General features: G+C 45.8%; 2 protein-coding genes across 3 annotated transcripts; both read right to left on the bottom strand.

The window, feature by feature from the left end:
* Positions 1 to 1810: 1810 nt before the first annotated feature.
* On the bottom strand, positions 1811 to 6180 carry LOC127326803 (uncharacterized). 2 transcript variants are annotated; one of them, XR_011746285.1, is made up of 4 exons: positions 5095 to 5309; positions 2917 to 4984; positions 2565 to 2805; positions 1811 to 2455 (listed from the first exon to the last, which is right to left on the bottom strand). XR_011746285.1 is itself a non-coding variant. In XM_051353596.2 (4 exons), the coding sequence occupies exon 1, from the start codon at positions 6126 to 6128 to the stop codon at positions 5319 to 5321; it is 810 nt and encodes a 269-aa protein (XP_051209556.2). In that variant the 5' UTR covers positions 6129 to 6180; the 3' UTR covers positions 1811 to 2455; positions 2565 to 2805; positions 2917 to 4980; positions 5095 to 5318. The 2 variants fall into 2 exon arrangements, 1 of the variants encoding a protein (XP_051209556.2); XM_051353596.2 differs by having other exon boundaries at positions 2917 to 4980; positions 5095 to 6180.
* An 8313-nt stretch (positions 6181 to 14493) lies between these two features.
* LOC127326824 (disease resistance protein Pik-2-like) lies at positions 14494 to 25935 on the bottom strand. The gene is made up of 2 exons (XM_051353612.2): positions 25015 to 25935; positions 14494 to 16736 (listed from the first exon to the last, which is right to left on the bottom strand). Exons 1-2 carry the CDS (start codon positions 25863 to 25865, stop codon positions 14717 to 14719), a joined length of 2871 nt encoding a protein of 956 aa, XP_051209572.1. The 5' UTR covers positions 25866 to 25935; the 3' UTR covers positions 14494 to 14716.
* Positions 25936 to 27196: the final 1261 nt, after the last annotated feature.

The following is a 27196-nucleotide window of genomic DNA, read 5'->3' as shown; positions in this document are numbered from 1 at the left end:
GGGGACTTGAAGGCGAGGATGATGTACCTTGTTGTCCATGATGCGAGTTCCCATGCACAGTCGATGAAGCCGCTGAGAAGGAGTGCGAGCAGGTGCTGCGGCTTGGCCCTGCCGTTTGCGTTCTACCCACTCCTAGAGTATATCGATTTCCAAATCCCAATCCATGCGTACCGTGGTGTCAGGGAAGGGTTGTGTCCGTACTACCCGTTCCCAGAGTGATGCCCACTCCGACTCCCAATCCACGATGAAGGAGGCGGTACGGTCGCCCCGTAGCCACGCTAGACGTTTCCATCTCATTCCAGCCACGCCTCCCAGTCCGCCTCCCGCTTCTCCTGCTCCACCTTCCACTTCTTCTGCTCCGCCTCCTGCTTCTTCTTAGATGTCTCCCACTTCTCGTCCCACTCTGCCCACTACATCTCCCACTTCTCGTCCCACTCTGCCCACTTCTTCTTAGATGCCTCCCGCTTCTCGTCCCACTCCGCCCACTTCTCGTCCCACTCTGCCCACTTCTTCTTAGACGCCTCCCGCTTCTCGTCCCACTCCGCCCACTTCTTCTTAGATGCCTCCCACTTGTCGTCCCACTCCGCCCACTCCTTCCGTGCCTCCCACGTCTGCGTGGTGAAGCCACTCGATCTGGAGGAGGCGCCGGCGCCGTACTGACCATGCCGATTACCATTGCCGCCACCCGAAGCGGACGAGGAGGGGCGGATGGTGCGGTCGTACTCGGCGCGGCGGCCTTCATCGTAGAGCACACACCGTACGCTTCCTTTGGCCCTACGGAACGCAGCCGCGGTGGCGGCACGGCCTGCGGCATATCGCCCTGGGCGTGGTGGTCCGGGTGGTAGCGGTGAGTTAGCCGGAAGTACGCGTTCTTCACGTCGGTCTTGCTGGCGCGCGCTGGGCTGCAGCCCTAGCGTCTCGTAGTGGTCTCTCATCGCGTGGGACATCAATCTAGCTATCCTTTTCTGCGATCAGCTCGTGGATGCGGCGCAAAAGAACTTGTTGGAAATAACCGCGATGCGTGTCCCACAAGAATACGTTGCGTGCGTGCAAACTTGTGAAATTAACTCGTGATAAATCGAGTCAGCTGGATCAAGGCAGGAAAACATGCGGTGGATCAAAAAGAATGGATCACAAACAGGCCGATTCCTTGGGTTGAGTTTAGTCGCAGACACACGTACCTAAAAGCAATTTCAGATATCGATCTTCCGTCCAAAGAGTTTCTCGCAGAAATTGTACTGAAAATCTTATGCTCAGTTTCATTTTTTGGATGCTTTTATCCCAATATATGTGGAACTGAATTATTATGGACTCTAGGTCGATCCTAGAACCACAAGTCGTGTCAGCAAAAAAAAGGTTCTATACAACTTTGTGGCTTATCACGCCATCCATTCCTTGAAGGCGGAATATTCTTCAGTGGGAGGCGACGTTCCCGTCGACAGCGAGGCGCATGTGGTGACTTCGTCAATCTCGAGACCCGCCGGATCAGTTTCTTCAACGCAGTCTCTTGGAGGTGCTCATAGAGGTATGGTGTGCTTGCGTGCGTTCATAGGGGTGAGTGTGTGAGCGTATGTGTGAGCGTGTGTAATTGTACTGTGTTTCGCAAAAAAATCCTCCTTTTTAGGCTTTATTAAGATCAATGCTGATAATCTACAACAAAGACGCTCAACTAAATCCAGTCCGCACTACGAGCTAAGGTCCCTCATATTTTACAGCAAATGATTAAAACCAATTCATTGTTTGCAAAGAACTAGTAGAATCATGCCCGTTTTGGGATTTTGTTTGAACACTCAATCACTCATACAAGAAATTGATTTTGAACAAAACAATATATGGTGGGTCAAGAATAGAGTGATTCATGAACAAAGATATCTGGTCGATCAAGAATGGACTGATTCCTTGAACAAAAATATCTGGTGGATATGGATCACAAACAGGAAAAAAACCCTGGAGTCCAGCATGCTATTGGATCGTGAAACAAAAAATTCAGAAAAAGGAAAAGAGGAAACATGCGAAACTATATGCAACAAAAAATTCAGAAAAAGGAAAAGAGGAAACCAGCGTGGGTGGCACCCCTTCCATACTTTTGGACATCTAGGCCATTACCCTGTCGATGTCCTCTTCTAGAATTAGAGTTACTTGTTGGATCATGATTTACTAGATTTTCTCGATGAAAAAACCAAGTACCCTAACTATGCATGAAGCCATTGCAGATCAAATGGCCATTAACTTGCCTCTCACCTAACCACAACTTATGGGGAAAACTAGTCTAACCATACGTCCAATATATTCATTTTCTCGGTAAACTCACTATCGATTTGGTCTCCATCTCTCCGTGCTGACAAGTACATCCCATTCATATTTTTCTTGGCATCTCTAACTCTTTTGTTGCTTCAGTGCAGAGCGTTTGTTGTGCATAGACCAGAGCAGTGTGGATCCTCCGAGCACCCCGGCCCTGCAGCAAACAGTTATCATCAAATTTCAATAATCCACGTTGCTTTGCTGGCCTAGCTAGACAGGCAGCTAGCTAGCAACGCTGGACAGTCGAGAGAAAGAGAACATACCAGCAAACGAAGAGAGCCGCCATCCGCCGTGGCACCCATGGTGGTGGTGGTGGCCGGCTTCCAGAAGCTCCGCCGTGCACTGAAGTTGTGGAGGAGGACGTACCGCCATGTGCGTATCCAGTCGAGCTCGTGGAGGCGCCGCCTGATCCATGGCCCCGTGTCCTTGCCCGTTCCCATATCCACCCTGAGTCCGGCTCCGTGGAGGAGGAGGAGCAGGGCCGGCCCTATCATGTCAGGGGCCCTGGTGCAAGACAAAAAAAAAGGCCCCCCCATACACAAGCAATAGAGATGATTTCTGATGTTTTATTTCATAGAAATTTGATCATTGAATACAATCTTGGCGGCTACTCACGAGTCACGATCTTATTGCATTTCAACTCAAATTCTAGCTCGTGTTCCTGCTCACACTTGTTCTTGCACTCCAGGTCTCCTGCCAATACTCCCGCTTGTACTCTGATCTTGTATTGACTTGCAAAATAGACAAGTGCACTAATTATGTAAATCGTTTTTTTCTAAAATTTGTTGAGGCAAAGTCATTGATAATATTATCAACATTAATCTGGTCCAATAGGCCCTTCTCAATGCATATAGTAGCTAGACCATTCAATCTCTCTTGTGACATTGCTGATCTTAGGTAATTTTTTAACAATTTCAGTTTTGAAAAGCTTCTTTCAGCTGAAGCTACTGTCACGGGTATGGTAAATAAAATTCTATAAGCAACAGCAATGTTTGGGAAACAATTTATACTTCTAACAAACTCAAACATCTCCGCAGCACACATAGGTTCATCTGATAAGGTCATTTGCAACATTCTTAATTCGGAAAAAAGATCATCAGAGTCAACATCAAATACATCTTTATGAGAGATTGGATCTTTACGAGAGAAAGTTTTAGCAAATTTTTTGCAACATTTTTGTATCTCAACATCATCCAGTGACTTCAAATTTGATGAGCTAAGCATAAACCCAAATATTTCTTTGAAAACTCCAAGTTCCTCAAATCTATTTTTCAATGAAGTATTTGCCATGTCCACCATAACATAAAAGAAATCAACTTGGAAAGTTTTTTCTGCCATCATCTTTTTAGTTGACAAATTAACACATCGAACAAGTAGAGTCATTTGCTCTTCGTGACTCACATCCGGAGTACAATCAAGGATAATGGAAAAATACTTGGCCTCTTTAACAATTTTTATAATAGAAGTTGTAACAGTTGATGCTAAAAGAGAGATCAACTCGTTTTGAATTGAATGGCTAAGGTAATGATGATGAATTTCATTATTTTCAATGCGTCTAAGATGATCTTGCATTACCAAGTCAAACTCGGCAATCATCTCAACAGTCGCTAAGAAATTTCCATTATTGTCATCGTAAAGCTTCTCACTAGATCCCCGAAATGCCAAATTTCGTTTTCCAAGATATTTTACAACAGCAATTATTCTTCGCAAAACTTGTTTCAAGCGTTCTTTCTCCTTTGCGAATATCTTTTGCAAATCTCTATCAATGGTTTGGTTGTTTCCTAGTCTAATTCTCAACTCATTCCAATTGCTCATATTACTAATATGCTCAACACTATTTTCGTGATCTTTTATCCTGTCACTAAGGTGTCTCCAATCTCCCACTCCATCCCTTGCTAATGCGCTCTTGTTATTTGTTAACTTGAAAAGCTTACAGCAAAAGCAAAACACCTTGTCGACACGCTTCGAATATACTAGCCATTCTCGATCATAAACTTCTCCATTGCTCAGTTTTTTGGAATAATAAGAATATGAAAAATGCCTACCAGAATCATCTAAACGAAAAACAAGGTTTTTTTCTCTTATAGGTCCCTTCTCCACTAACATATCCCTTAATTTATCATTTAAGTTATCCCAATTTGCTGGATCGTAAATATTCATGGTAAAATGTTGTTGCTCTGGTTCATGGTCACTCACATTTTTATCACCCCGATCGGAATTTTCATGGTCACTCGCAGCATTATCATCTTCGCCCGACTTTTCATGACCACTAGCATTGTTCGTATCTAAATTTTCATTGGAATGTTCAGCAATTGCTAGAGCTAATTCTTGAGAATTACTAGCAGAACTTGCATTTTTTCTAATAAATTTCTCCATGGCACCCTTTTGGGATTCTATTAGCTCATCTACTCGCTTTCTCTTTTCTCGCTTTTCATGACCTGACATATACTTTCTCGATGACATGTTGGCACTACACAAAATGAATTAGGAAATGCAATTAAAAGTTGAAACGAATGCACCTGGAGGCTGCAGCCAAGATGATGCTCAACTCGATGTCGCTGCCTCGCTGGCTTGCCCTACCACATTACCACCGTGCTGGCCCTTGTTGCTGACCTGCCCAGCTGCGTGCTGTTGCCGATTCGGCGATTCCCCTTCTGATTTCCCCCTTTCTTCAATCTTCTGCCTTAGTCAAGCACATGAGGATTGGGGAATAAGGAAGGAGAAGTGGAGATCGGCAGGACTAACCAAGAACAGACTAATCTTGAAGAATATATAGAAGGAGATTGTACTGACCGTTGCAAATTCGGAAGAGATTTCTTGGAAATCAATGAATCATGATCTCCTCCTCCATTAATTTCTGCAAAACGGCTAGAAATTTCGACAAACCAGAGCCGTCCCATGGCGCTGATTGAGGTTGGGGAACGGAAAAGTGAAGAGGAGTTGAGGAGGTCAGGGGAGAAGACGATGCGTGAGGTAATTAGGCGACCGGCCGGACTGAGTCAATGCCTTTCCTTTCTTTATTGATGTGTGCGTGGTGCGTACAGGCAGGTGAGCTGATTGATTCGATTTTTTTTCTTTCCAAATTTACAAACGTGAGCTGCACCTCCACTTATGGGTACTAATATACGTACTAGTATACATAGCGATCGGGGGCCTCTAGCGATCAGGGGCCCGGTGCGGTCGCACCGGTTGCACCGCCTCAGCGCCGGGCCTGAGGAGGAGGAGGTGCCTCCACCAGTACTTGAACTCGAGGATGTGCCGCCGGATTGTGACTGCCGGTTCCCGTGGACAGTTGAGCTCGAGTAGGCGCCGTCGCCGTGGCACCTTGTCCGTGCCCGTTCCCACATCCACTCCGAGTCCGACTCTGTTGTGGAGGAGGGGCCTCCGCCACTCGATTTCGAGGAGGCGCCGGCGCCGGCGCCGTGTTGTTGTCCCTGCCGGTTCCCGTTGCCGCTCGAGCTCGAGTAGGCACCGCCGCCGTGGCCCCGTGCCCGCGCCCGTTTCAAGATCCACTCCGGTTCTGACTCCTTTGAGTAGGAGGTGCCTCCGCCACTCGATCTCGGGGAGGGACCGCCATGCTGCCGGTTCCCGTAGCCGCCACCCGCGCGGATGGTGCGGTCGTACTCGGCGCGGCGGCGGTCGTCGTAGAGCACCTCGTAGGCGTCCTTGACCCTACGGAACCACACTGCGGCGGCGGCGCGGCCAGCGGCGTCGGCCTTGGCGTGGTGGTCCGGATGGTAGCTTAGGGCGAGGCGGAAGTAGGCGCTTTTGATGTCGCTCTTGCTGGCATTGGGCTGCAGCCCCAGCGTCCGGTAGTGGTCGCTCATCGATCGCCTCCTCCTATCGATCAATCTTTTTCTGAGAGAAGAGATTGATTCATAGCTGGTGCCGTGGTGCGGAACGATTCGTCTCCTTTATGTGCGTGTAGGTTCCGGACTCCTTCGAGTCGAGTTGTTGGAAATTTGGAATTAATCCGATCATTTTTTCTTCTCGCAATTCGGCACATACCTTCGACAGCACGCGATGCTAAAAGTATAGCCAGCTCCAATCTCTTCTTTTGGCCGGCAGCCATACAAACTGTCCCACCAAGCTCTCAAACTGACCCCCTGCATGTGGTGCAAAGTTACTGAAACCGCCGTCAGCTAGAACTTGGAACCAAAAAACTCGAGAAGTTGGGCACTCAACCATGATGTGGTCCAGCGATTCAGGAAGTTGTACCAGATCAATTACAATTGTGAGCAAACAAAATATTTAGAGCATGATCCAGAATTGTGAACGGAAGTCTCTTATATGATCTATAAAGTTTCTTATGGAATTGTTTTTTCTTATATGGTCCAGAAATTACCTAGAACATTTTTTTCTTTGTTAGTTCTCGCAAAGGTAATGAAAATTGATCCTGCTGGAATCACTTGAAAATTGATCCACAGTCGTCCACTTTACACCTGCTACGGCTGAGGGGGGATGTTAGAGATATGGAGTCAATCATGCTAGAAATATTACCCTACCATATCCGTGTAAACCAAATATGTTACGATTGAGTCAATGAAGGTAATCCTTATTTGACGCATTTGTGCGAACATTACGAGCCGACGCGAACCCCTTCCCTTCGCTAGCGATTTAAACTGGGCCGGCCCAGTACAAACTGTGTGTCTGTTTTTTTTCCGGTATTGAGAATATTCTAGAACTTGCCTGTTTGGTTTTCTCTAGTTTTCTGGTTTCCGGTCGGTTTTCCCTGATTTGAACATTTTTTAATTATAAACATTTTTTAATTTGAACATTTTTATATTTGCAATTTTTTTAAAATTTGAATATTTTCAAATCTGAACCTTTTTTTAATGTGAACATTTTCAAGTTTGAACATTTTATTCAAATTTGCATATTTTCAAATCTGAACATTTCCCAAATCCAAACCTTTTAAAATGGGAACATTTTTGAATTATGAACATTTTTTAAATTTTGAACATTTTTCAGATTTGAACATTTTCAGATTTTTTTAAATTTTGAACAATGATTTTGAACATTTTTTAAAAATGTTGAACATTTTAATTTTCAAATCTGAAGGATTTTTTTAGTGTCCCGACCTGAAAAAAACGAGCGGAATCTGCGTTAATGGAGGAAACCCGAACCAAGACGAACCGTATACCACGCGTAACCTAGGCAGGCGTCAGCCGCGTATGCTTCGCGTGAAGCGTGAAGTAGGAGTGCCCCGCCATGAACGCGTTGACCGTTTATTTCACGGCAATCCTTATTTGACGCTCGTTGCGTCCATTAGCCACGAAACGCGTACCTTCTCCCATCGCAATTACCACCAAATGGGCCAGCTCAGCAGGAATTCGATGTTTTCTGGTTTATTCCGGTTTTAGGAACTTTCCAGAACCTTCCGGTCAGGATTTCTGCTGTTCTTTCGGTTTTGTTTTTCTAAGCCGGTTTTCAGCTGTTTTTCCCTTTTTTTGTTTTTCTGTTTTCTTTTTTGTTTTGTACTGTTTTCTTTTCTTTTTTTAACAATATATGAACATTTTTAAAATTGCGAATAATTTTCAAATCTGAACAAAATTTCAAAATATGAACTTTTTGTACTGAACATTTTATCAAATCCGAACAAAATTTGAAAATATGAATGTTTTTCAAATATGAACGATTTTCAAAATACGAACAATTTTCAAATCTGAACAAATTTTCAAAATATAAACTTCGTAAACTGATTTTTTTTTTAAATCCGATCAACTTTTCAAAATATGAATATTTTCCAAATATGAACAATTTTCGAATCTGAACAAATTTTCAAAATATGAACTTTTTTAAACTGAACATTTATCAAATCTAAACAGTTTTTTTTTTTTAATCTGAATATTTTTCGAATAAGAAAAGTTTTAAAAATATGATTTTTTTAAAATTTGAACAATTTTCAAAATTCTGGACGTTTTAAAAATCTGAACATTTTTTTTAAATCTAAACAGTTTTTAATTTTGAACATTTTAAAATCTGAATACTTTATTTCATCAAAAAAATCAAAATTAACCGATCAGTGGCGAACCTGATGTTTTACTAGAGCGAGAGTATGAACCGATGAAAGATTCTGGGGCGAGCGACCGAGCAACCTGGTGCTAATGGGTCGGCCCACGTCGCACGATGGTTCAAGTGTTGCGCCCGTAACGGATGCAACGAGCGCCGAATAGGGGAAATTGCTCGGTAGCGCGCGTGCGCTACGAAGCAACATTTCGCTGAAGGGTTTCGATTGTGGGCTCGGCCCATGTAGCTCGTTAATCTTTTCCTTCGCTGCTGTCGCGAGAAAAGGCAAAATCAGACGCCGGATTCAGGAATCGAACAAACGCCCTAGGAATGATTAAACTAGAACGGAACCGGTAGACCAATACTAGTTATTGTAATGACAGAAGTAACATTTTATATATACATACGCTGCTCTCTCGTCTTGTGTTTTTCATTTTTATTTTCATATTTTTTTATATTTCTCCATTTTAGTACATGCAGCTTAGTACGTTCTTTTTTTTCCTTACTTTTTCGCTTTTTTCTTCTTTATTTTTCTATTTTCTTCTTCTTCTCCTTCTTCTTTTATTCTTCAATTTCTTTCCTTTCTTCCTTTCATCTGTACTTTTCTTTCTTTTCTTTACCTTTTTCAAGAATATGTTCTTTCTTAATTTTATGTCCCATTGATTTGAATTTTGTTCCTCATTATAAAAAAAATTATAAAAGTTTTGTGTTCCTCGTTATAAACGTTTATGTTTCTCTCAACCTATGAGGTTGTTCCCCACCGTCAAAGCTGTTGTTCCCCATAGTGTAGGATGTTGTTCCCCATAGTGTAGGATGTTGTTCCCCTTCGTCTAGACTCTTGTTCCCTTTCGTGGAGGCTGTTGTTCCCCACCGTATAGGTTGTTCCCCTCCGTTCTGTTGTTCCCCTTTCTCTAGTATCTTGTTTCCCTCTATCTAGGCTCTTGTTCCCGACCGTCTACGCGGTTGTTCCCCTCTGTCTAGGCTGTTGTTCCCCACCGTCTAGGCTATTGTTTCATTCTGTCCAAGTTTTTGTTCCCCTCCATCCAGGTTGTTGTTCCCTTCCGTCCAGGGTGTTCCCCCATCTTGGTTGTTGTTCACCTCCGTCTAGGCTATTGTTTCCCACCGTCTAGGATGTTGTTCCCCAACGTCCGAACTCTTGTTCCCTTCCGTGTAGGATGTTGTTCCTCACTATCTAGGTTGTTGTTCCTCACTATCTAGGTTGTTGTTCCCCTCTATCCTGGTTATTGTTCCCCAATGTAAAGGATCTTTCTCCCCTTCGTCTAGGCTCTTTGTGATGTTTTCTGTTATTCCCTAGTGTATAATGATTTGTTCCTTCGTTAGAAGATTTTTGTTCCTTATGTTCCAAAAAAATAGTTCCACGAAATTATTATTCATGGTTGTATGTTTCTTGTTCCGTGTTATGTTTTGGGTTGTTCCCTACTTCATAGTGAGTCGTTCCTTTCTCTTGAAATATTTGTTCCTTTTGTTCTATAAAATTTGTTCCATAAAGTTTTTTTTTATTTCTGGATGTATTTTTATTGTTCTCTGTGATGTTCTCTGTTGTTCCCTAGTGTATAGTGATTTGTTCCTTCATCCAGAAAGATTTGTTCCCTACTGTATAAATATTTGTTTCCCACTATATAATTATTTGTTTATTTATTTAGGAAGTTCTGTTCCTCTTACTCTACAAAGTTAGTATCAGTAATATTTTTCTTTGTTCTGTAGTGTATAAATATTTTTTCTGACTGCATAATTATTTAATTCAAAGTTCGACTAAATCATGTTTTTGATTCTTTAATTTCCTTTTTTTTTTTGCAATGGATAGATGCTTCGCCTAGAAGATAGAGATATTTAGGTTTCATTCCCATACGTATCTGCACGTACATGCATGTTTGTGCATGTATTTTCCGGCTTTCTAATACAAATGTGCCCCAGCCGTGAGCTAGCTATAAAAAAAAGCAGACCATGTGGCGTTATGCTCTCTTCACCACCACTAGCTGGTACCATGCAGGATTGCACTTCTCTATCATAGAAATGCATCGCCTGACACAAGCAGCGAGCACCACCACTAGTACCCCCTGGCACCATGCGCATGCAAAAGCAGTGCCCCCTGTTCAACAGTAGCCCCCCACCAGTACCCGACAGACTGCAGCGCGTCAGGCACAAAGCATGCAAGAGAAGCGTCGCCCGGGCGGGTTGTACACCGACAGCTATGTGTTTAATTTTTAGTCCTACCTCGCCGTCCGAGGATGAGTATCACCACCTTAAATAGCCGTCTGCCACGGCGCTCAACTGATAGGGAAACGTGTTCTCAAAAAAAAAAAAAAAAAACTGATACGGAAACGAATCGCTGGGTAATTTTGTTGGCGTAATGCCGCTAAGTTAGCGGTATGCTTCTCCCGTCTACAAAATCATGTCCACCCGCCTCCTCAGCTCGTCAATTCTTTCAAAGGGATCCTTTTTCTCGTTCGAGAGTCTCCGCCCTTCTTCCACTCCGTCCCGAAGACTAACTAAGACGGTCGTGGGACAAACTAACCAACTTTGGCATAACATAGCTCACGAAGTACGTAGACATACACATGCACGACTCGTTTATCCTAACGAGGACACATCCATCGAGGACTCGTTGCAAGGAATATGTACGTAGACACACACATCCATCGAGGACTCTTTTATCCGTACTAACGAGGGACTGTGTGCCGTAAGACTTCAGATCCATCAACTACGTATGCGAAAGGATAGTGCTGGGCGTCCCCGGGCGATCAAATCCCCCATCCCCGGGTGGATTGCCATTGGATTAGCCAAAATCAACCGTCTAGAGCACGATACGTGTCACAGTAGCTCTCAATCCCACTTTTGCTTCCATAATGTATCAAAGTAGTAAAAAACATTTCGTTTGCAGCAAAATCTATTCCCACCTAAAATCCCACTTTTGCTTCCATAATGTACCAAAGTAGCAAAAAACGTTTCGTTTGTAGCAAAATCTATTCCCACCTAAAATCCCACTTTTGCTTCATAGCAAAAAAAAAAAAAAATGTATGTAGCAATTCTCCACTACCGTCTACCTCTTGTAGCATCGCCGGACACTTTTGCAGCACCGCCACAAACCCTTGTCGCACTGGCATGGTACATTTGCAGCATCGCCGCACGCTCTTAGTAGCACCACCGAGGTTCTAGCACCGCCACACACCCCTCGTAGCACCACCGGGTACCTTGGTAGCCCTGGCGGTGCTCCCTCGTAGCACTGCCGCAATGACGACTTGAAGCAGCGTTCGTAGCAACAGCGGTGGACGGCTTGCCGACGGCGGCGGTTCATAGCAGCAGCGTCGGGGGCTGATTGTAGCAGTGCCAGTAGCCTTTTGTAGCAGATCCAAACAACATTTTCTAGTGGAGAAGGCGCCCCATCGTAGTAACGTCGACGGTCGCCTCTAGCAGCGCTGGTGGCCTTTTGTAACTCCGGCTGCCAAGGTAGCAACTCCGGCGCACAAAAGCAGCAAACGGCAGCCATCCGAAGTAGGAAAACACGAGATTCCCAAAGTAGCAACGTTGCATGACTGTATTCGTCGCCGCCGCCACCGCTACTTGTAGCAACCATCGCCACAACTTGCAGCTATACTCGCCTCCGGTTGTAGCATCCGCCGACAAAGATTGTAGCAACCAAAAAATGGTTCACCGACTAAAACACATAAATCTCGCCGGAGACTCGCCGGAGACCTCACCGGAGACATCGTAGCAAAGATATTCTACTATTGTAGCAAAAAGAAGTCTGCTATTGTAGCAAAATCGACTTCATCGGAGACCTCGCCGGGGACTCCGCCGGAGATTCTCACCGGAGACCTCGTAGCAACAAATGTGTACTATTATAGCAAAATACGGAGCAATTGTAGCAACAATATAGAACAAAAGTAGCGGAAGTGACTTTGCCGGAGACTCGCCAAAAACCTCGGACCATGAATTTTATAGGAATATAGCAAAAACACATAACCAAAATAGCAAGAAAAATATTGGTATGTAGGAAAACCCTCCTGGCCGGAACGAAATCAACAAAAAATGCCATCCTAATTGGTAGCAAGGCGGATGACTGTTTGTAGCAGCGTCGACCACCATTAGTAGCAACAAATTTACACTTTTATAGCAAAAGTACAAAATAAAATGTAGCAAACAACTTATTTCATCGAAAACATCATAGCAAACAATTTATACTATATTAATAGAACCAGAGAACAAATGTAGCAAAAAAAAATGTTATTGTAGCTATCATGGAACTAGGGTAGCAGTGTGGTCTCTGTATAGAGCTATCACATAAAAACCGAAAAAAGATGGCCACAGGCCTGGGGCGGCAAGGTCGAGCACCTGCAGCACTCCGACCACCATTGGACGACAGCGCTCCGGCGAGCTCTCCAGCGGAACCTGAATGGAGACTTGGACGAAGGTGCCCTCCTCCTCCCCCTTCCATTGTCGCTACGGTTTGAGGTCATGTTCTGTCGGAATTAAGACCAACTAGCATGACAGGGCATGCTGCTTAGAGCTTCTTGTTATAGAGTAGTTATCGAGCTAACTGCTACTCCAGTACAGCAATCTGACCGCAAGTATGAGCTTTGTCAGGGACACTCAGGGTGCAACGTGGAGCAGAAACGTTGTTCTTGTAGGAGCTGCACCTCGCAGCCCCTCTTCTTCTTCTACCTCTCAACTCTATCTTGTCCCTCTCACAAGCACACACCCATGAAAGGAACTCAGAACGCACACACACTAGCCAAAGGAAGAAGAAACAAGCTTGGCTGAGACTCTTCTTTGGCAGCCACAAGTGCTACATTTTCCCTCTTTCTCATTACCAATAAACATATGCTTTACAAGGCCTTAAATAGGCACACATGCACCTGCCGAAGCAAACCACTAATCCTACTTTTATGCCACTCACGCACTAACTAAGCTGACCACTTCTTCCTCCTAGAATCCCTCTATGACCCACACGACCAGGCCAACACTAACAACACACATGCAGCTAACTGATCACCTAGCTAACAACTCCACGCGTGCAAACTATCTGCTAACTGAATGTCCACCGAAGCACTCGGCTACTTCCCGTGTAGTCTTCAGTACTTGCATGCAGCAGCTTCACGCCACCATCAGCATCTCACCAAGCTTGCCGCATCACACGGCGCCTCAGCATCTCGCCAAACATGCCTCACTGAAACTTCGTCGGCTTCGTACGCGTCACACGTAACACCTTGCCGGCAACAAACTACTACGGAGAACACAACTAGCTAGCTAAATGCACAAGGAAATGAACAAAGCAGATGTATGAATCAAGATTAAAGCTAACAGTTCTACACACTGAATATTACGGAGTATGATTTTGCAAGTACTCCGTATGTAAGTGGTGCGATGTGTGGGTGTCGAACGAACTCACCGTAAGCGGCGGCGGCGGCGGCAGCGGCCACGGTCGCGCAAGGCAATGTCGAGAACAGGAACGACGCGGCCGGCACACGGTGCCGGCGGAGGTGAGGCAGAGCAGGATCGACCCGAGGTCGCCGCCGTGGCCGATCTGCTTGCAGCCGTACCCTACCGGCTCCCCCACGCCGCCCTCCTTCTCGGCCTGCTGCAGGTAGAAGAACCCCGCCGCGGCCGCCTCCACGGCGCGCACCAGCTCCTGCGGCATGCCGTGCCCGGTCACCCTGAAGAAGCCCTGCTCCTCGCACGCAGCCACCAGCGCGCGCGCCGCGGCTGCACGATCGGGGCCCGGCCCGGCGCGGACGTCAACCATGGGTGGCTGCGCCGCCGGGAGAGAAATCTGCTCGAGCTCAGCCTTGGCGGTGGACAGCGGCGGCGGAGCGCTGGAGCTCGCCCATGGCTGCACAGTCAGCGGCAGCGGTCGCGCCTCCAAGGATGCGCGGGCAAAAGCGGCGGCGGGCGCGGCGTCTGCGTGGGCTGCGCACGGGAATCGGCAGGAGGGGGGGGGGGGGGGGGGGGCGGAGGAGTCCGAGAGGAATCGGAGCACGGAGGAGCCTCGTGGGGAAGAAAGAGGTGACAAGGGACACGCGTCGCCCGCTGCGTCCGGGGCAGAGGCAGTGTTTTCCTATGCGAAATATGAAGAAGACGAAAAAACGGCTCCGCCAAGATAGCTGCTGTACCTGTGTGAATAAATACGAGTTGCGTGCACAGCTGCATGTACTTGTGTGAAATAAAGTTGCAAATGGCATCCACAGGGAATTCTCAATTCAAAGGAAATACACTCAAGTACACTACTAGACCACTCGACCACATCCCGGTCTAGTCTTATTATTACAAGAATAAAGATGTAGCGAAAAGCAAACAGTCCAGCTTTACGGGAAAACAGTTCAAAAAAAAACTTTACGGGAAAAGAAGCAAAGATACAGACCACGGCAGCATGTGGCGTCACCCACAGCTAGCTTCCCCAGTATTTGACTCCAACTACAAACTGATTGTTGTCCTTGGAGCGCCTATCACTGTCCTCCTTCAGGAGCTTGAGAGCACTCTCTATTGCGGGGTTGTGCTTAAAGCCACGGAGCTGCACCTCTTTAAGCTTCTTCAAGTGCTCCACGCCCTCAATGCTCTTTTGCTTGTCATAGAACTCCACTTCCAGCGTCTCGAGCTCTGTCATGGATCCTTCCTCAAAACTGAAAATGCTCGGGAATTGAGTTATACAGCTGACTCTCATCTCCTTGAGTGCCGGGAAGTTGTGGGCAGTTCGTGCAACCAGTTGGTCACCCCTGTAGAAATATTTCTGCAGCCGGATGATCCTCAAGTTGGGCGCTTTGCAAAGGACAGCGAATGGTTGGTCACCCTCAAGGAGTCCATAGGACATGCAGAACTCTACAAGATATGAGAGTGACCCGACCCAGTTTGGCAACCTAGAAAACCCGCCATCAAACCGAAGGTAACGAAGGAGCTGCGGCGGCGAGGGGAGGTCCATCAGATAATCCAAATGATTATCGAAACTAGTACTAGTGTCTCCAACATTGAGCCACCGGAGGGCGTTTGTCCTACACAGGGAGGCAGCGAGATGCTTACGGACTTCCTCATGAACCTTTGATCTGCCATTGACGTACACAACTATGCCTTGCAGTCCTTCCAGATCACCGATCTCTTTGGCGACCTGGATGTTGTCTCTGATTACTATGTTATTCACCTCTCGCAGAGCCTTCATCCGAGATATCCCACTTGGTGGCTGCCACGTTGGTGACCAGAAGCCCTTGGTGGAGAAGAGCAGGCGCTCAAGCTTCTCTAGATTTGTCACTGTTTCTGGTAGTTCCTTCACATACGTACCACGTGCATCTAGCATCTGCAAGTGCTCTAGATCACCCACACTTGGAGGAATCACAGTTATATCTGTACCCCTCATGCTCAAGAACTTTAGGAGGTACATCCGGCATATATCCCGAAGATGCTTGTTTCTTAGGCCCTTGCAGCCTTCCAGATCAAGTACCCTTAGCAGAGTGAACTCGTCTAGTCGATCAAGCAGCTTGTGCCCTTTCAGCTCAAACATGCTAAATGATCGGACGTGTTTCAAGTTCATCCCCTCCATTACATTCCTCCTACCATGTCGTCCCGCTGCCATTTTCTTGGGTGGTGGAGATAAATCCTTGGCTTCATCTTCTATGCCATGGATGGAAAGGCGGCGAATCTTATCGTAAGACATCCCTATGTATTGGCCACCTACCAGGCTAACAAAATTTGCCTCCAGTGATTTGGACACCATTACCTCTAGTATCATGTCATGAACCTTGCAGGTCTCCACCCCCCCATCATCATCGTTGCTTGCGAAAGGGGCTGGATCAATCAGGTTCCTACTCATTAGCTCCTTGTAGTAGCCTTCTGCTACCTCCAACAATGTCAAACCCCTCTTCTCTTCTACCAATCCTTCAGCAATCCATCTATGCAAGAGCCGGTCCTTAAACACCACATAATCCTCAGGAAAAATACTAAGATACATCATGCAGAGCTTCAGGTGATGAGGTAGGTGGTTGTAGCTGAGTGTGACTATCTGCCTCATCCCCTCCAGGGTAGGGTTGCTCTCCATCTCAGAACCAATTGATCTGCAAATTCTTTCCCACATACCTTTACTGTCCGGCGATTGGTAGCTCGCCAAAAGGCTGGCAATGCTAACAATGGCCATTGGCAGCCCAGCACATTTCTTTAAGAGTTTTCCCATTTCGGCTGCGAGCTCCTTGGGGCAAGAGGCATCCTTGGAGCCAAATGCTCTACTAAGGAACAACTTTTCAGAGTCCTTTTCATCAAGGGGCTTGATCTGATGTATGCAGTCACTACCAGGGCTGCATGCTTTAGCCACAGTGTCTATCCGAGTGGTCACTATGATTCTACTCCCATTGTTGTTTCTAGGAAACTTGGATTGGATCACTTCCCACGCTGATATGGTCCATACATCGTCGATCACGATGAGGTACCTGGTTTCATTATAAGCATATATATAGTTAGATGGAGCTTTACGTGCTAATTCCTAAGGTAGACAATGTTTACATGTTATATTTTAAAAAAATCCAAATATTATTCACTAGCTGGGATTGTTTACCTTGAAAAACAGAAACGCTATTTCACCAATCACTTACGTGTCGCTCGTATGGTCGTTTTATCATCCAATCGAAGTGGGCACTCCCAAGCTAGCAAGATATTTTTGGCAAATGACGGTTTTATTAAAAAGAAAAAGTTCGTACTATATAAGCCTGCCAGATAGCTTTCCTTCCTCTCAGTGTTTTTTCTTTTTTCAATAACTAGCAAAAGTACCCATACGATGCAATGGGTTTAAAGTAAAATCCAAATGGTTACAGACCTAGAAAATAATATGGTGTAATTTAGCACTCAAAAATTCTTTCGCTTTGATTTTTTTTGGTTTGTACCATTTTATATATGTTAGCTGTTGTTTTAAATTTTAAATCGCAATAAAAATAGCGCACGTTTTTGAAAAAATTTCAAGTTCATTTTAAGATAACATACATGTCGTAGCTCATAGGGTCAAAAAAGGTGTTGCAATTAGCTACAAAACAATAAAAGTACAGTATATATCTTCCCGTAAAACGACAACAACAGTGACACTATATTTACGGGTACATCTGCGCCAAAGTAGACATATGTCTCTCGTCATATGTCATTTTTTTACCTAACTTCTTTAAAAAAATATTTAATAACATTTCCTATCAGTGTTGTTTTCTCTTTACTTATCCTAATCTTGTGACCTTGCTTAAGGAAGCATCAATTTTATCTGCATGATGGCTGGTAGCAAACACTGCAGCCCCTTCACCTCATGATCATGGACGTGAGCATTGAGCAGACGTGAAAATTGAAGTGAAAGATCAGAAGCACGGGCAGAACCCTATCTCTCATAAGCAGCTTTCTGTATCCCTGAAACAACTCGCTCAAGTCCAACTCTGCACACGTAATATGCTCACGCATAGGCAGTTTTGGAGTACCTGACGTGAACAACAGCGCCACTTATATCTGTCGCTGCAGAGCACCTTCTATGGAAATAGGCGTGAGATTAACGGTGCAGTGTGCTTGTCACTAAAGAACATCGATGGCCTAACCTTCAGCAGAAAACATCGCGACCTGCTAGTCCAAGCCGGCCTCTCCCGAGGCAGGGCCTCTGGGACGTCGACCATGCTGTCGTCCAGCGTGCATCAGCAGATGGCAGAAGTTCTCCATTGTGACCTGCTACATCACCTGCTCTACCATCCCCAACACTGGCTGCCACTACAGCCGCACCGGCGCCACTAACCTGAAGCTTCGGGTAGACACCAAATCCGTCATGTTTGTGCAGCGGCTAAGGTCGGCGATGAATGCGGTCGAGTTCCTCTTCTCCCTCCTGGCCCTCGCCGTCGGTACCACCATGACGTAGAAGCTGTTTGGGGTGGCCTCCATGGTCGGCAACGCCTGCGAGGCTGCGAAAACTCGATGCAACACTAACATCCTTCCTGGAACAATTCATCCAACGTACTCACGCTTAACGTCATCAGCCTCGTCCTCTCGCATGGACCTTGTAATTGTCTCAGCAGCTACTTGGAGACAGGATCTGGACAACATCGTGCAGGAAACCGCCTCCGCATGCGCATAGCCCTCGACTTCAGCCTTGAGGAGCGCCTGCCAGTATTATCTGAGAGGACATGTACATGCCGGCAGCAGCGGGAACGACACCAAACATAAGCAGCTATCCAGGCTCCTCCTCTATCGCTGCTACGGACATGATATTATATGATCGCAGGGAGCTCGCCTTCACCGCTTTCGCGCCCTCGCCGAAATTGTTCCGCCGTGTCCTCAATCAGAGGCCCAACAATTTCGCCGCATAAGGGATGGGCCGCCTGCTATGCTTATCCGCGGTGCCTGGGGTTGCTTATATCGGCAACTGAATTCATGGAGTCCATGTTTGTATCGATGGGGGTCATCCTCCAGATCGTGGTTCTGCTCTACACGAATCGTGTCTCTGTTGTAGTCCTGTCATGACTCATGACCTTCCCGTCAGGATCTTGCCCATTGGCCCACGTCCTATAATTTGAGAAAGAAGCGGATGGAGAGATTGAGTGGGCAAGGACGACGTACGAAACCAAAATCAACACAGGGACGTGGACGGAAAAGACATGAAAAAAAACGTTTGGTTTGTTACTTATGGGTGGCACGGTGGGTAATTTCCCTCCACTTTTCGGGGTATATTCAAGTTGGACAACGACCGAGGGAGAAACCCTTTTGCTTTTATTATTAGGTATAGATAGACAATATATTAATATAAAAAACATACCAGATACAAATGACTACGACTACTATGTCGACTCGAAATCAAGAGTCATATCAAGAACGTACATCAGGATTTATATTGATTGGCATTTCGTTTAGATAAAATTTGGAATGAAAAAATATAACACATGACACCTAAATGTCATGCCATACTGATCAACAATATGCAACACTAACAATGTGATTTAACACTTGGGGTTAGAAAGATTTTGCAATAGGAACACCTCTAAAAAGCAAACGATGTACATGCCCCACAATCCTCAAATTGTTCCTTGTCCAACAAACTTTGATAATGAAAGGATTCTCTGGAAAAAATGGCATGTTTTGATCAATGATTTCGTTTCTGAGGTAATGTCGCCTTTAAAGTCGATGATGATGTAAATCATTACTTCTAGACAAAAAAAAGTTCTACCTTAAGGCAAACTCTTATGGCCCTTGTTATTCACCAAATTGGGAAACATGTTGGACGTCATGATTGATTGAGCTAAAAGAAATGGCCAGATTGAAGAACCGGTGTCTAGGCAGTACAACCCCCAGAGAACAATCCTACTATGCACAATATTGTTCATAACAAAAGCAATAATATCGCTGAGGTGTTGGAAATTTTCCATGGAATGTCACTAGGCATGATTTAGGTGAAGCACGCCTGGCCTCATGGAATTCCTACAAGGGCGGGTAGATTTGGTCCAGTATTCTCAATGGAATGACGAATTCCGAAATAACCTACTTGAGAATGACAAATTCTCTATGGATTCGATATATAGAGAAATTGTGCATTCTGATTAATGTTTTAAATACCCAATTATAGCCCGGCTATATCCTTTTGAGACGCCTCCCGCTACAGCTATGAACTTCATGGGCCAAAATGAGAATAGCCGGAAATAGCCCCGCTAAGTCGATTTAGCCACAATTTAGTCTCTTAGCCGCTAAGTTTCTCACTCAATGGGACCAAAAAAAGGACTGGTGGCCCAATTTCGAGCCAAAATATACCCCTCTCCTAACCACATCCCCCAAATCCCCACTTTCCACTTCTCTCTTTCAAAAAGGGCAGGAGAGGCCAACCATGTTAGCAGCGCTCATGCTCCCACTCCCGGCTGCCCTCGTTTCTGCTACATGCTAATTGATTTTGTTGGTTATGCAATATTTGGACATAAGTATGCCCTGAATTCTGCTACTTTCTATTGTAATATGTGGACGAGACTATGTCCAGGACTCCTGGTTATTGGTATCTCATATGTGACTGTGTTAAAATTATATGAATCTCTGAATTATTATATATATTCGAAAATATGCTGCTCAAATTTAGGTTTTTCCAGTAATACAAAAACCTCTATATGGCCTTAGCTGCGGTATAGCCCGGCTATATCCTTTCGTAACTGTTGGAATCACCGCGGCTAAATGCAATAGCCCGCTATTATTCTGCTAGGCCGGTTAACATTAATATGAAATTTGGAAAATGAAGATACCTACACAAAGTTGTCATCCTCAACAAAAAAAAAACCTTACAAAGTGCAGCTCCCAAGGAAGTGCAAGTGTCTATGCTATCATCATGACAAACTATTGAACATTAATTCTTTCAATACAAGTTTTCCATTTTATATGGTCAGTCATCCATGTGACTTCGAATTTTATCCAATATGTAGTGTTGCAAGTATTTTTTTTCCACTAGTTCAATGGCCTTGACCGCAAATTCAAAATCCACATTATGGTGTGAGTGATTACATTAATATGGTCTATGTGGCCTTGTATATATGGTCGCATAGACCCAGAGTATCCAGATCGGCTCTCCATCTCCTTTAGCGCTATACGATTCATTCGGGATGGAAATGGGTCTGGTCGGCCCATCTGGTCTCCAGCCTGACCCGAAAAATCAAGGTTGTTAGGCTGGTCGGGTCGACAACATACATGAATCGGGTCAGTTGGGCCAGCACCAAGTGACCCACTGGGTCAACGTGGCCGACCCACGTTCGAAGCTTGGAATCCATCGGCATAACTTGATTAGCTCTGAATTATTCGTGGAGCCAAACTCCCTCAGTGCAAGAATCATGAAAGCTATTTACTACCCTAACTCGAACATCCTTGATGCACCGGTTGGGGGGAACCCTTCCCAGGTTTGGCGTTCTTTATGTGAAGGGAGAGATATCTTGAATCAAGGACTAGTCCGAAGGATAGGAGATGGAACAACCACACATATCTGGAATTCTAATTGGCTACCGAGAGATTTCAGTTTGAGGCCCCTCTGCCCCATTGCAGAAGATCCTCCCCAGATGGTCTCGGAGCTATTCTGCCCTGTAACACGCACTTGGGATCTGGAGGTCCTAAATAAACATTTTCTCCCGATGGATGTGGAGATTATCAGGCACATTCCTATCAGTTTCAGTGTGCAAGCAGACTTCTGGGATTGGCACTATGAGAAGACCCAGGCAACTTCTCGGTTCGGTCAGCATAACGTATGATTGTTGATACGAAGCATCGCCGAGAGAGTTGGCTAGAAGGGAGAGCTGAGGCATCAGAAGTTGAGCAATCTGAAGGACTGTGGAAGAAACTACGGAAAACGAAGGTACCATCCAAGCTCCGTATTTTTGCTTGGAGGCTAGTGCGTGCCTCGCTCCCTACGGGCCAGGAGAGGGCTCGGCGTCATATGGCGATGTCTGAGGCGTGTTCGGTTTGCAATGCAGCAACTGACTCCTGGCGTCACTCATTGCTTGAATGCAATATGGCGAGTGCGGTTTGGTCTCTTTCCGATGAGGACATTTTTGAACACCTTCTAGCTGACTGAAGTGGTGATCCAAAGCTTTGGTTACTTTCATTGTGCGAAACCATGGGTCAGAGCAAGTTCATCCTTGTTTTGACAACACTGTGGGCGATTTGGTGGGCACGGAGGCGGGCGATTCATGAAGACGAATTTCAGAGCCCCCTTACTACTCACAAGTTCATTGAGAGGAGCTCTGCTTCAGTGCTCCCCCCTAACCGAAGTTGAGGGGTCATATTTGGCTTTTTTTTCCTACCTTCGGTCCGCCCAAACCCATATCCAGCCCATTTATACCCGTATATATACATACGGTATCTATACGCCACGTTAGAAAAAAAGAGGTGCCTTTTCGGTAAACATTGCGTCACGCACGCACGTGAGTGTATGAGTACGCCATACGTACAGAATTTGCTCGTACACGACAACGCGGGCCATATGGGCCTCTACAGGGCTGTATGTACATGTCAGATTTGGTGATTCTACGATCGTGCCCCCGCTTATGAAGGGATATGGGAAGATCTACACCGTCCTTGTTTTTGACGCGCCTACAGTTTTGCTAAGGGAGGAGCATCGAAGCAGAAGTGCATTGAGAGGTATATGGAAGACCTCGGTATGGCTGGGAAAGAATCAGGAACTTCGTCTGCTCCTGCTCCTAAACCTGTGGCCAAGTGGAAGCCGCCGCCGGATGGTGTTATGAAGCTTAATGCAGACGGGGCGGTTGCGAAGACACAGTGCAAGGGGGCTGTGGGTGTGGTATGTCGAGATGATCGAGGAGCCTTCCAGGGAGCTTCTGCCATGGTGTTTGACGGAGTTACTGATCCGACGACACTAGAAGCATATGCCTGCAGGGAAGCCATGGACCTGGCGGAAGATCTCCAAGTACAACGAGCGAGTTTCAGTTCCGACTGCCTGACCGTCGTCCAGGAAATCAATTCCTCTTCCTTTTTAGGGCACCATGGTATGATTATACGTGATATTGTTCAGCGACGGAGCCGTTTCCAGCAGACCTGTTTTGGTCACGAACGACGAGAAGCCAATGTTGAAGCTCATACTTTAGCCAAATATGCCACAACTCCGAATGATTATTTCTTGGGTGATAGTTTCGGCGAGTAGCAATGCAGAACTCTGTATAAAGCACACATTGATTCTACACGTAGAACATTCTTTTCTTTCTTCCCTTGCTGTTTGATAGCACAAATTAGTTCTTGACGCCTCTTGGTTTTCTCTTCAAAGTTATCTCACGTGCACAGTTTTTCTTTGGCTCTGTACATCACCCGATCGATCAAGTCTACCGATCAGCAATCAGCTAGATTCTATATCAATTAGGCTGGTCACAGCGGGGAGTAATTTAGACTAGTAACATATGCCATGTTACTAGTGTAAATTACTACCTCCATAGTGGATAGTAACGCACATGTGGTTTTATGCAATGTGTCATTTATTATGTTGTATACTCATCTTATCTTTGGTTGGTGATTTTATAGTAATATAGCTAGTTACCATCTCACTCTTTTTTTCATTTATTATCATACCATGTTACCAAAACATCTTAAAGTGTTAGACAAGTGTAAAAAAACAGCTAGCTAGCTTCATAGACCGTACCACACTTAATCAGATCAATCTATTTTGCATATTATCGTGCCTAGTTTATTGTTGTGTTACAATATATTTTTAAGAAAGTTCTACCTGTAGATAAAAAATTGTACGAAAGTCAAAATTTGGGTCGACCCGAGGTACCCGTCGGGTCAGCGAGTCCACGGACTTTTCCGAAATGGGTCCACCTTCGGCTGCACGTTTGGTTAATATGGTTAATTCGGTTCGGTTTATACGGTTTTTAAGTTAATACAATTTCAATACTTCGGTAAATACGGTTTTGTACGCAATTCGGTTTCGGTAATAACCAGTCAACTTCGGTTCGGTTTCGGTAATAACCAAACTAACCAAAGTTAGCGCGATTTTTAAATATGAACTAAATTTTATGGTTGCATATACTGCAATTCTGTATTTTCTATGACCAAATAGAACCTATTGCATGCAAAGAAACAAAAAGAGGGAGAAAATAGTACAAAAAAATTCATGACAATGTGAGGAGTTAAACTCACGACCTCACAGTACACAGATTACATAACAACACGTCCAGATCTTCAAGCTAGAAGCGCTTCAGTGATTTTATTGTACTTACGGTCATATATTAACGGCCAGAGTGAAGTTGAGCTTGGCCAAAAACGTCATTCTATGGCTGAGATGTTACGTTCGGTTAGTTTCGGTTAACCGAAATATTTCGGTTATTAACCGAATTAACTGAAGTCTTTACGGTTAGGTATTTTGCTAACTTAAACCTAACTGTATAACTGAAATAACTGGAATACGGTTGCAGTTCGGTTTTTTTGGTTCGGTTTTTAGTTTCAGTTCGGTTATGCACAGCGTGAGGTCCACCCATGGCCTCTTAAACTGGCCTTAGGGTCAGCAGGGCCAAGTCCAAAACCAGATCCGGATCGGTCCATTCCCATCATGACAATTCATGCATGAACTAGTATTTTGCCTCTTATCTTTGGTTGTAGCTTTGTTTGTGAGAACGTGTGCCTCCCTTCTCATTTAATAAAAAACGTCGTCTATCGAAAAAATACATATATGCTATATATGTTATTTTGTGCACAGCCAGATCTTCTCAGATCCCGTTGGTTTCCTTGTCCGTTCATGTTGTTTTGTCAATCTCTTTCGATCTACGATTGTAATCATTCGCAATAGTTGTTGCTCTTGTGCGTTGGTCCTTTGAGGGTTTAGCATGACGACTTTCCATCTGCCTAGTACAACAATCCCAACTACGACAAACTTTTGTCGAGCTCTAGTGATGGAGGGGCGAGGATGGTGGCACGCCTTTGGCTCGTGCTAGTATCTGTAGTCGTCGGTAGGTGGTCGGAGTACTTGTTTGTACAGTTTTATTACTTTTTGAGATATTTGTACTACCGTGAATGATTATTATTAGATACGTGCAATTTCATCAAAAAAAGATTAAATATGTTTTATTTCGAGAATATTAATAGTATTCTATAAAAAAAATTAAAAAAATCTGCACTTTAGATCCCGAGTGTGCCTAGTTCGAACGTGCATTTATTCGTACTGTGACTACGCGTCGGTGAAATCTGAGAAAAGAACCGCAGGAAAACGTGTGTGTGTGTGTTTATTCGTACCTCTTGTCCTTGAGTTTCTCCTCGATCGTGGAGGTGAGGCTTGCGAGATCCATCTTGTCGATATCACCGGGAGTGAGGGAGTCCTCTTCCTTGATGCCTTTCTCCTTGTCGGGCTTCATCATGACGATCTGCTGCAGCACGCGCTTGAGCAAGGCCTGAAGGTCCTTCCTTCCGTCGAAGGTCTGGGACACGGACACTTGCGCCTGCCGATCGAACCTCGCCTCCATCTGCCGGCACACCTCCATGGCTAGCGTAGTCTTGCCGAGGCCCCCGAAACCCACTATGGAGAACACCTTGCGCTCCTTGTTATCATCCATCTTCTCGACCTTGGCGGCCAGGAGCTTAGCTTGGTCGCTGATGCCGACGAACTGCTCTGGGTCGTTGGCAGCACGGAGCGCGTGTGTCGTCGCTCTTGGCGTGGGGGCAAGATAAGAGGAGCGGGACGACGCCTCCCGGATGAGGCCGTACCGCGCATGGCGCTCGCTGATGACGACGGCACGGGCGCGGAGGTCCCGGATCTCATCAGCCAGTCGGCGGCGAGAGAAGAGCGTGGAGAGAAGCCGTCTGGACCAGACGAAGAAGCGGTCGTTGGGTCTGCTCCGGACGCGGAAGATGTAGAGGTGGATGCAGTCCTCGGCATCGTAGGCCAGCTCCCGGACCTGCTTCATCCACACCCGAACGAAGTGGTCCATGGAGCCGTCGTCAGCATCAGACTGCATGCGGAGGACGGCGTTCATGGTGTCCAGCTCGTCCCTCAGCTCCGCCACCTGGCCTCCGACGCTGCGGAGTGTCCGGTACTCCTCGCCCACCAGCTGTCCCACCGTCGACACAAGCTGCGCCGCGCCCTCCATTCTCACTCTCTCTGATCTCTCCCTCAATTGGTTTTTTGTTTTGAAAAAGTAAGGCTCGATGGCTGGAGATGCACAAGAGGGTGCACAAGATTTAAAGGGGACTAGCAGCCTAGCCACTAAGACATTCAATACTTCATGCATAGGGGAAGGAAACGAATATATACTTAACGTGATTCGCGAGGACGCTACAGCCATAAGGGCAGGAAACGTGATTCGCGAGGATACATAAGGGAATTGCCAAGTTCACCAACCTCTAGTAGTAACAGTGTTCCAACTCTGGTGCTCGGTTGGCGATCCAGGGGAAATTTATCTGAATTTGGATCCTTAATCTACTCCATATAAATACATGCATGTTTGAACCGTAGTTCCCACCACATGTGTTCCCTCCTTAGGTATTCTTCATTAATTATGATTCAGAACAAACTTTATAGGATTTGATCCTCCAACATTCGTATTACCTCTGCTATTCTCCATATCAAGCTTACTGCACTAAATAATGAAGTGCAAGCTCAGCAGAAGGACAGAGAAGTACTGAAGACCAATATCAACAGAGCGGAAGATATTGAAACACTCCTTTCCTTGCAGCTGTCTCAGACCGAGATGGCATCTTCAGATAGATGAGAGCGGACACTCATATGTGAGACGAAGCGTTACCCTGCCTCCCGGGTCGCCTCTCTGGCGACTCCGGAGGCCACCCCGCCGCTACCAAAAAACCCGACTCCACGACGCCCCGCTCACCCCGCCGCCGCCGGAGGAGGCCACCGGCGGACGGCGGTGGTGGGGTGCCCCTTCTTTTTTAGCCTCCTCCTTTGCTTCCAGTGTACTTTCCTGCCGTTGTTGGGTTCGATCCGATCTGGACGCGCATCTGCCACATCGCGGGAGTTCGCCGTCGGACGTCGGCTCGGAGGTACACGCCATGTTGTTGTCGTCCGCATCTGGACGCGGTCGTCCGCGTGTTGAAATATTGGGCCCATATGAAGTGGCCCAAATTAGATTTCAGATTTTCCTATAAATCTCAAAGCCCACATTGTGGCAACCCATCTGAGTTTGAGCCCAAGTTGGTGGTAGCTCACTAGGGAGTGGCAAGAGGTGGACAGTTTAGTCCCACATATAAGGTTGGGAGGAAGTTAGACCACCATATAAGGTGGGTTGTTCCACCACTAGTAAGTGAGTGAGAAGAGGAGTGGTACACGCGCGCTCCTCCTCCTCCTCGCTCGCTCGTCTCGACTCGACACGACACGACACGTCACGACGCTCGCGCCACGCTCGTGGTGAGTGCATTGAGCCTCGAGACGAGACTTTCATTTCTTTTTGCAGTTCAGGAAAATGAA

The sequence above is a fragment of the Lolium perenne genome, chromosome 6 (genome assembly GCF_019359855.2).
Source record: "Lolium perenne isolate Kyuss_39 chromosome 6, Kyuss_2.0, whole genome shotgun sequence".
In the NCBI taxonomy this organism is placed as follows: Eukaryota; Viridiplantae; Streptophyta; class Magnoliopsida; order Poales; family Poaceae; genus Lolium; species Lolium perenne.
Note: the sequence above shows the minus strand (reverse complement) of the source record. Positions and strands in the feature narration are given on the sequence as shown.

Coding starts and splice junctions, on each gene's coding strand:
- LOC127326824 (XM_051353612.2), bottom strand. CDS start 25,865: ATGGAGGGCGCGGCGCAGCTTGTGTCGACGGTGGGACAGCTGGTGGGC. Junction 16,737..25,014: donor GAGAAACTCAAGGACAAGAG/GTACGAATAAAC, acceptor TAATGAAACCAG/GTACCTCATCGTGATCGACG.
- LOC127326803 (XM_051353596.2), bottom strand. CDS start 6,128: ATGAGCGACCACTACCGGACGCTGGGGCTGCAGCCCAATGCCAGCAAG.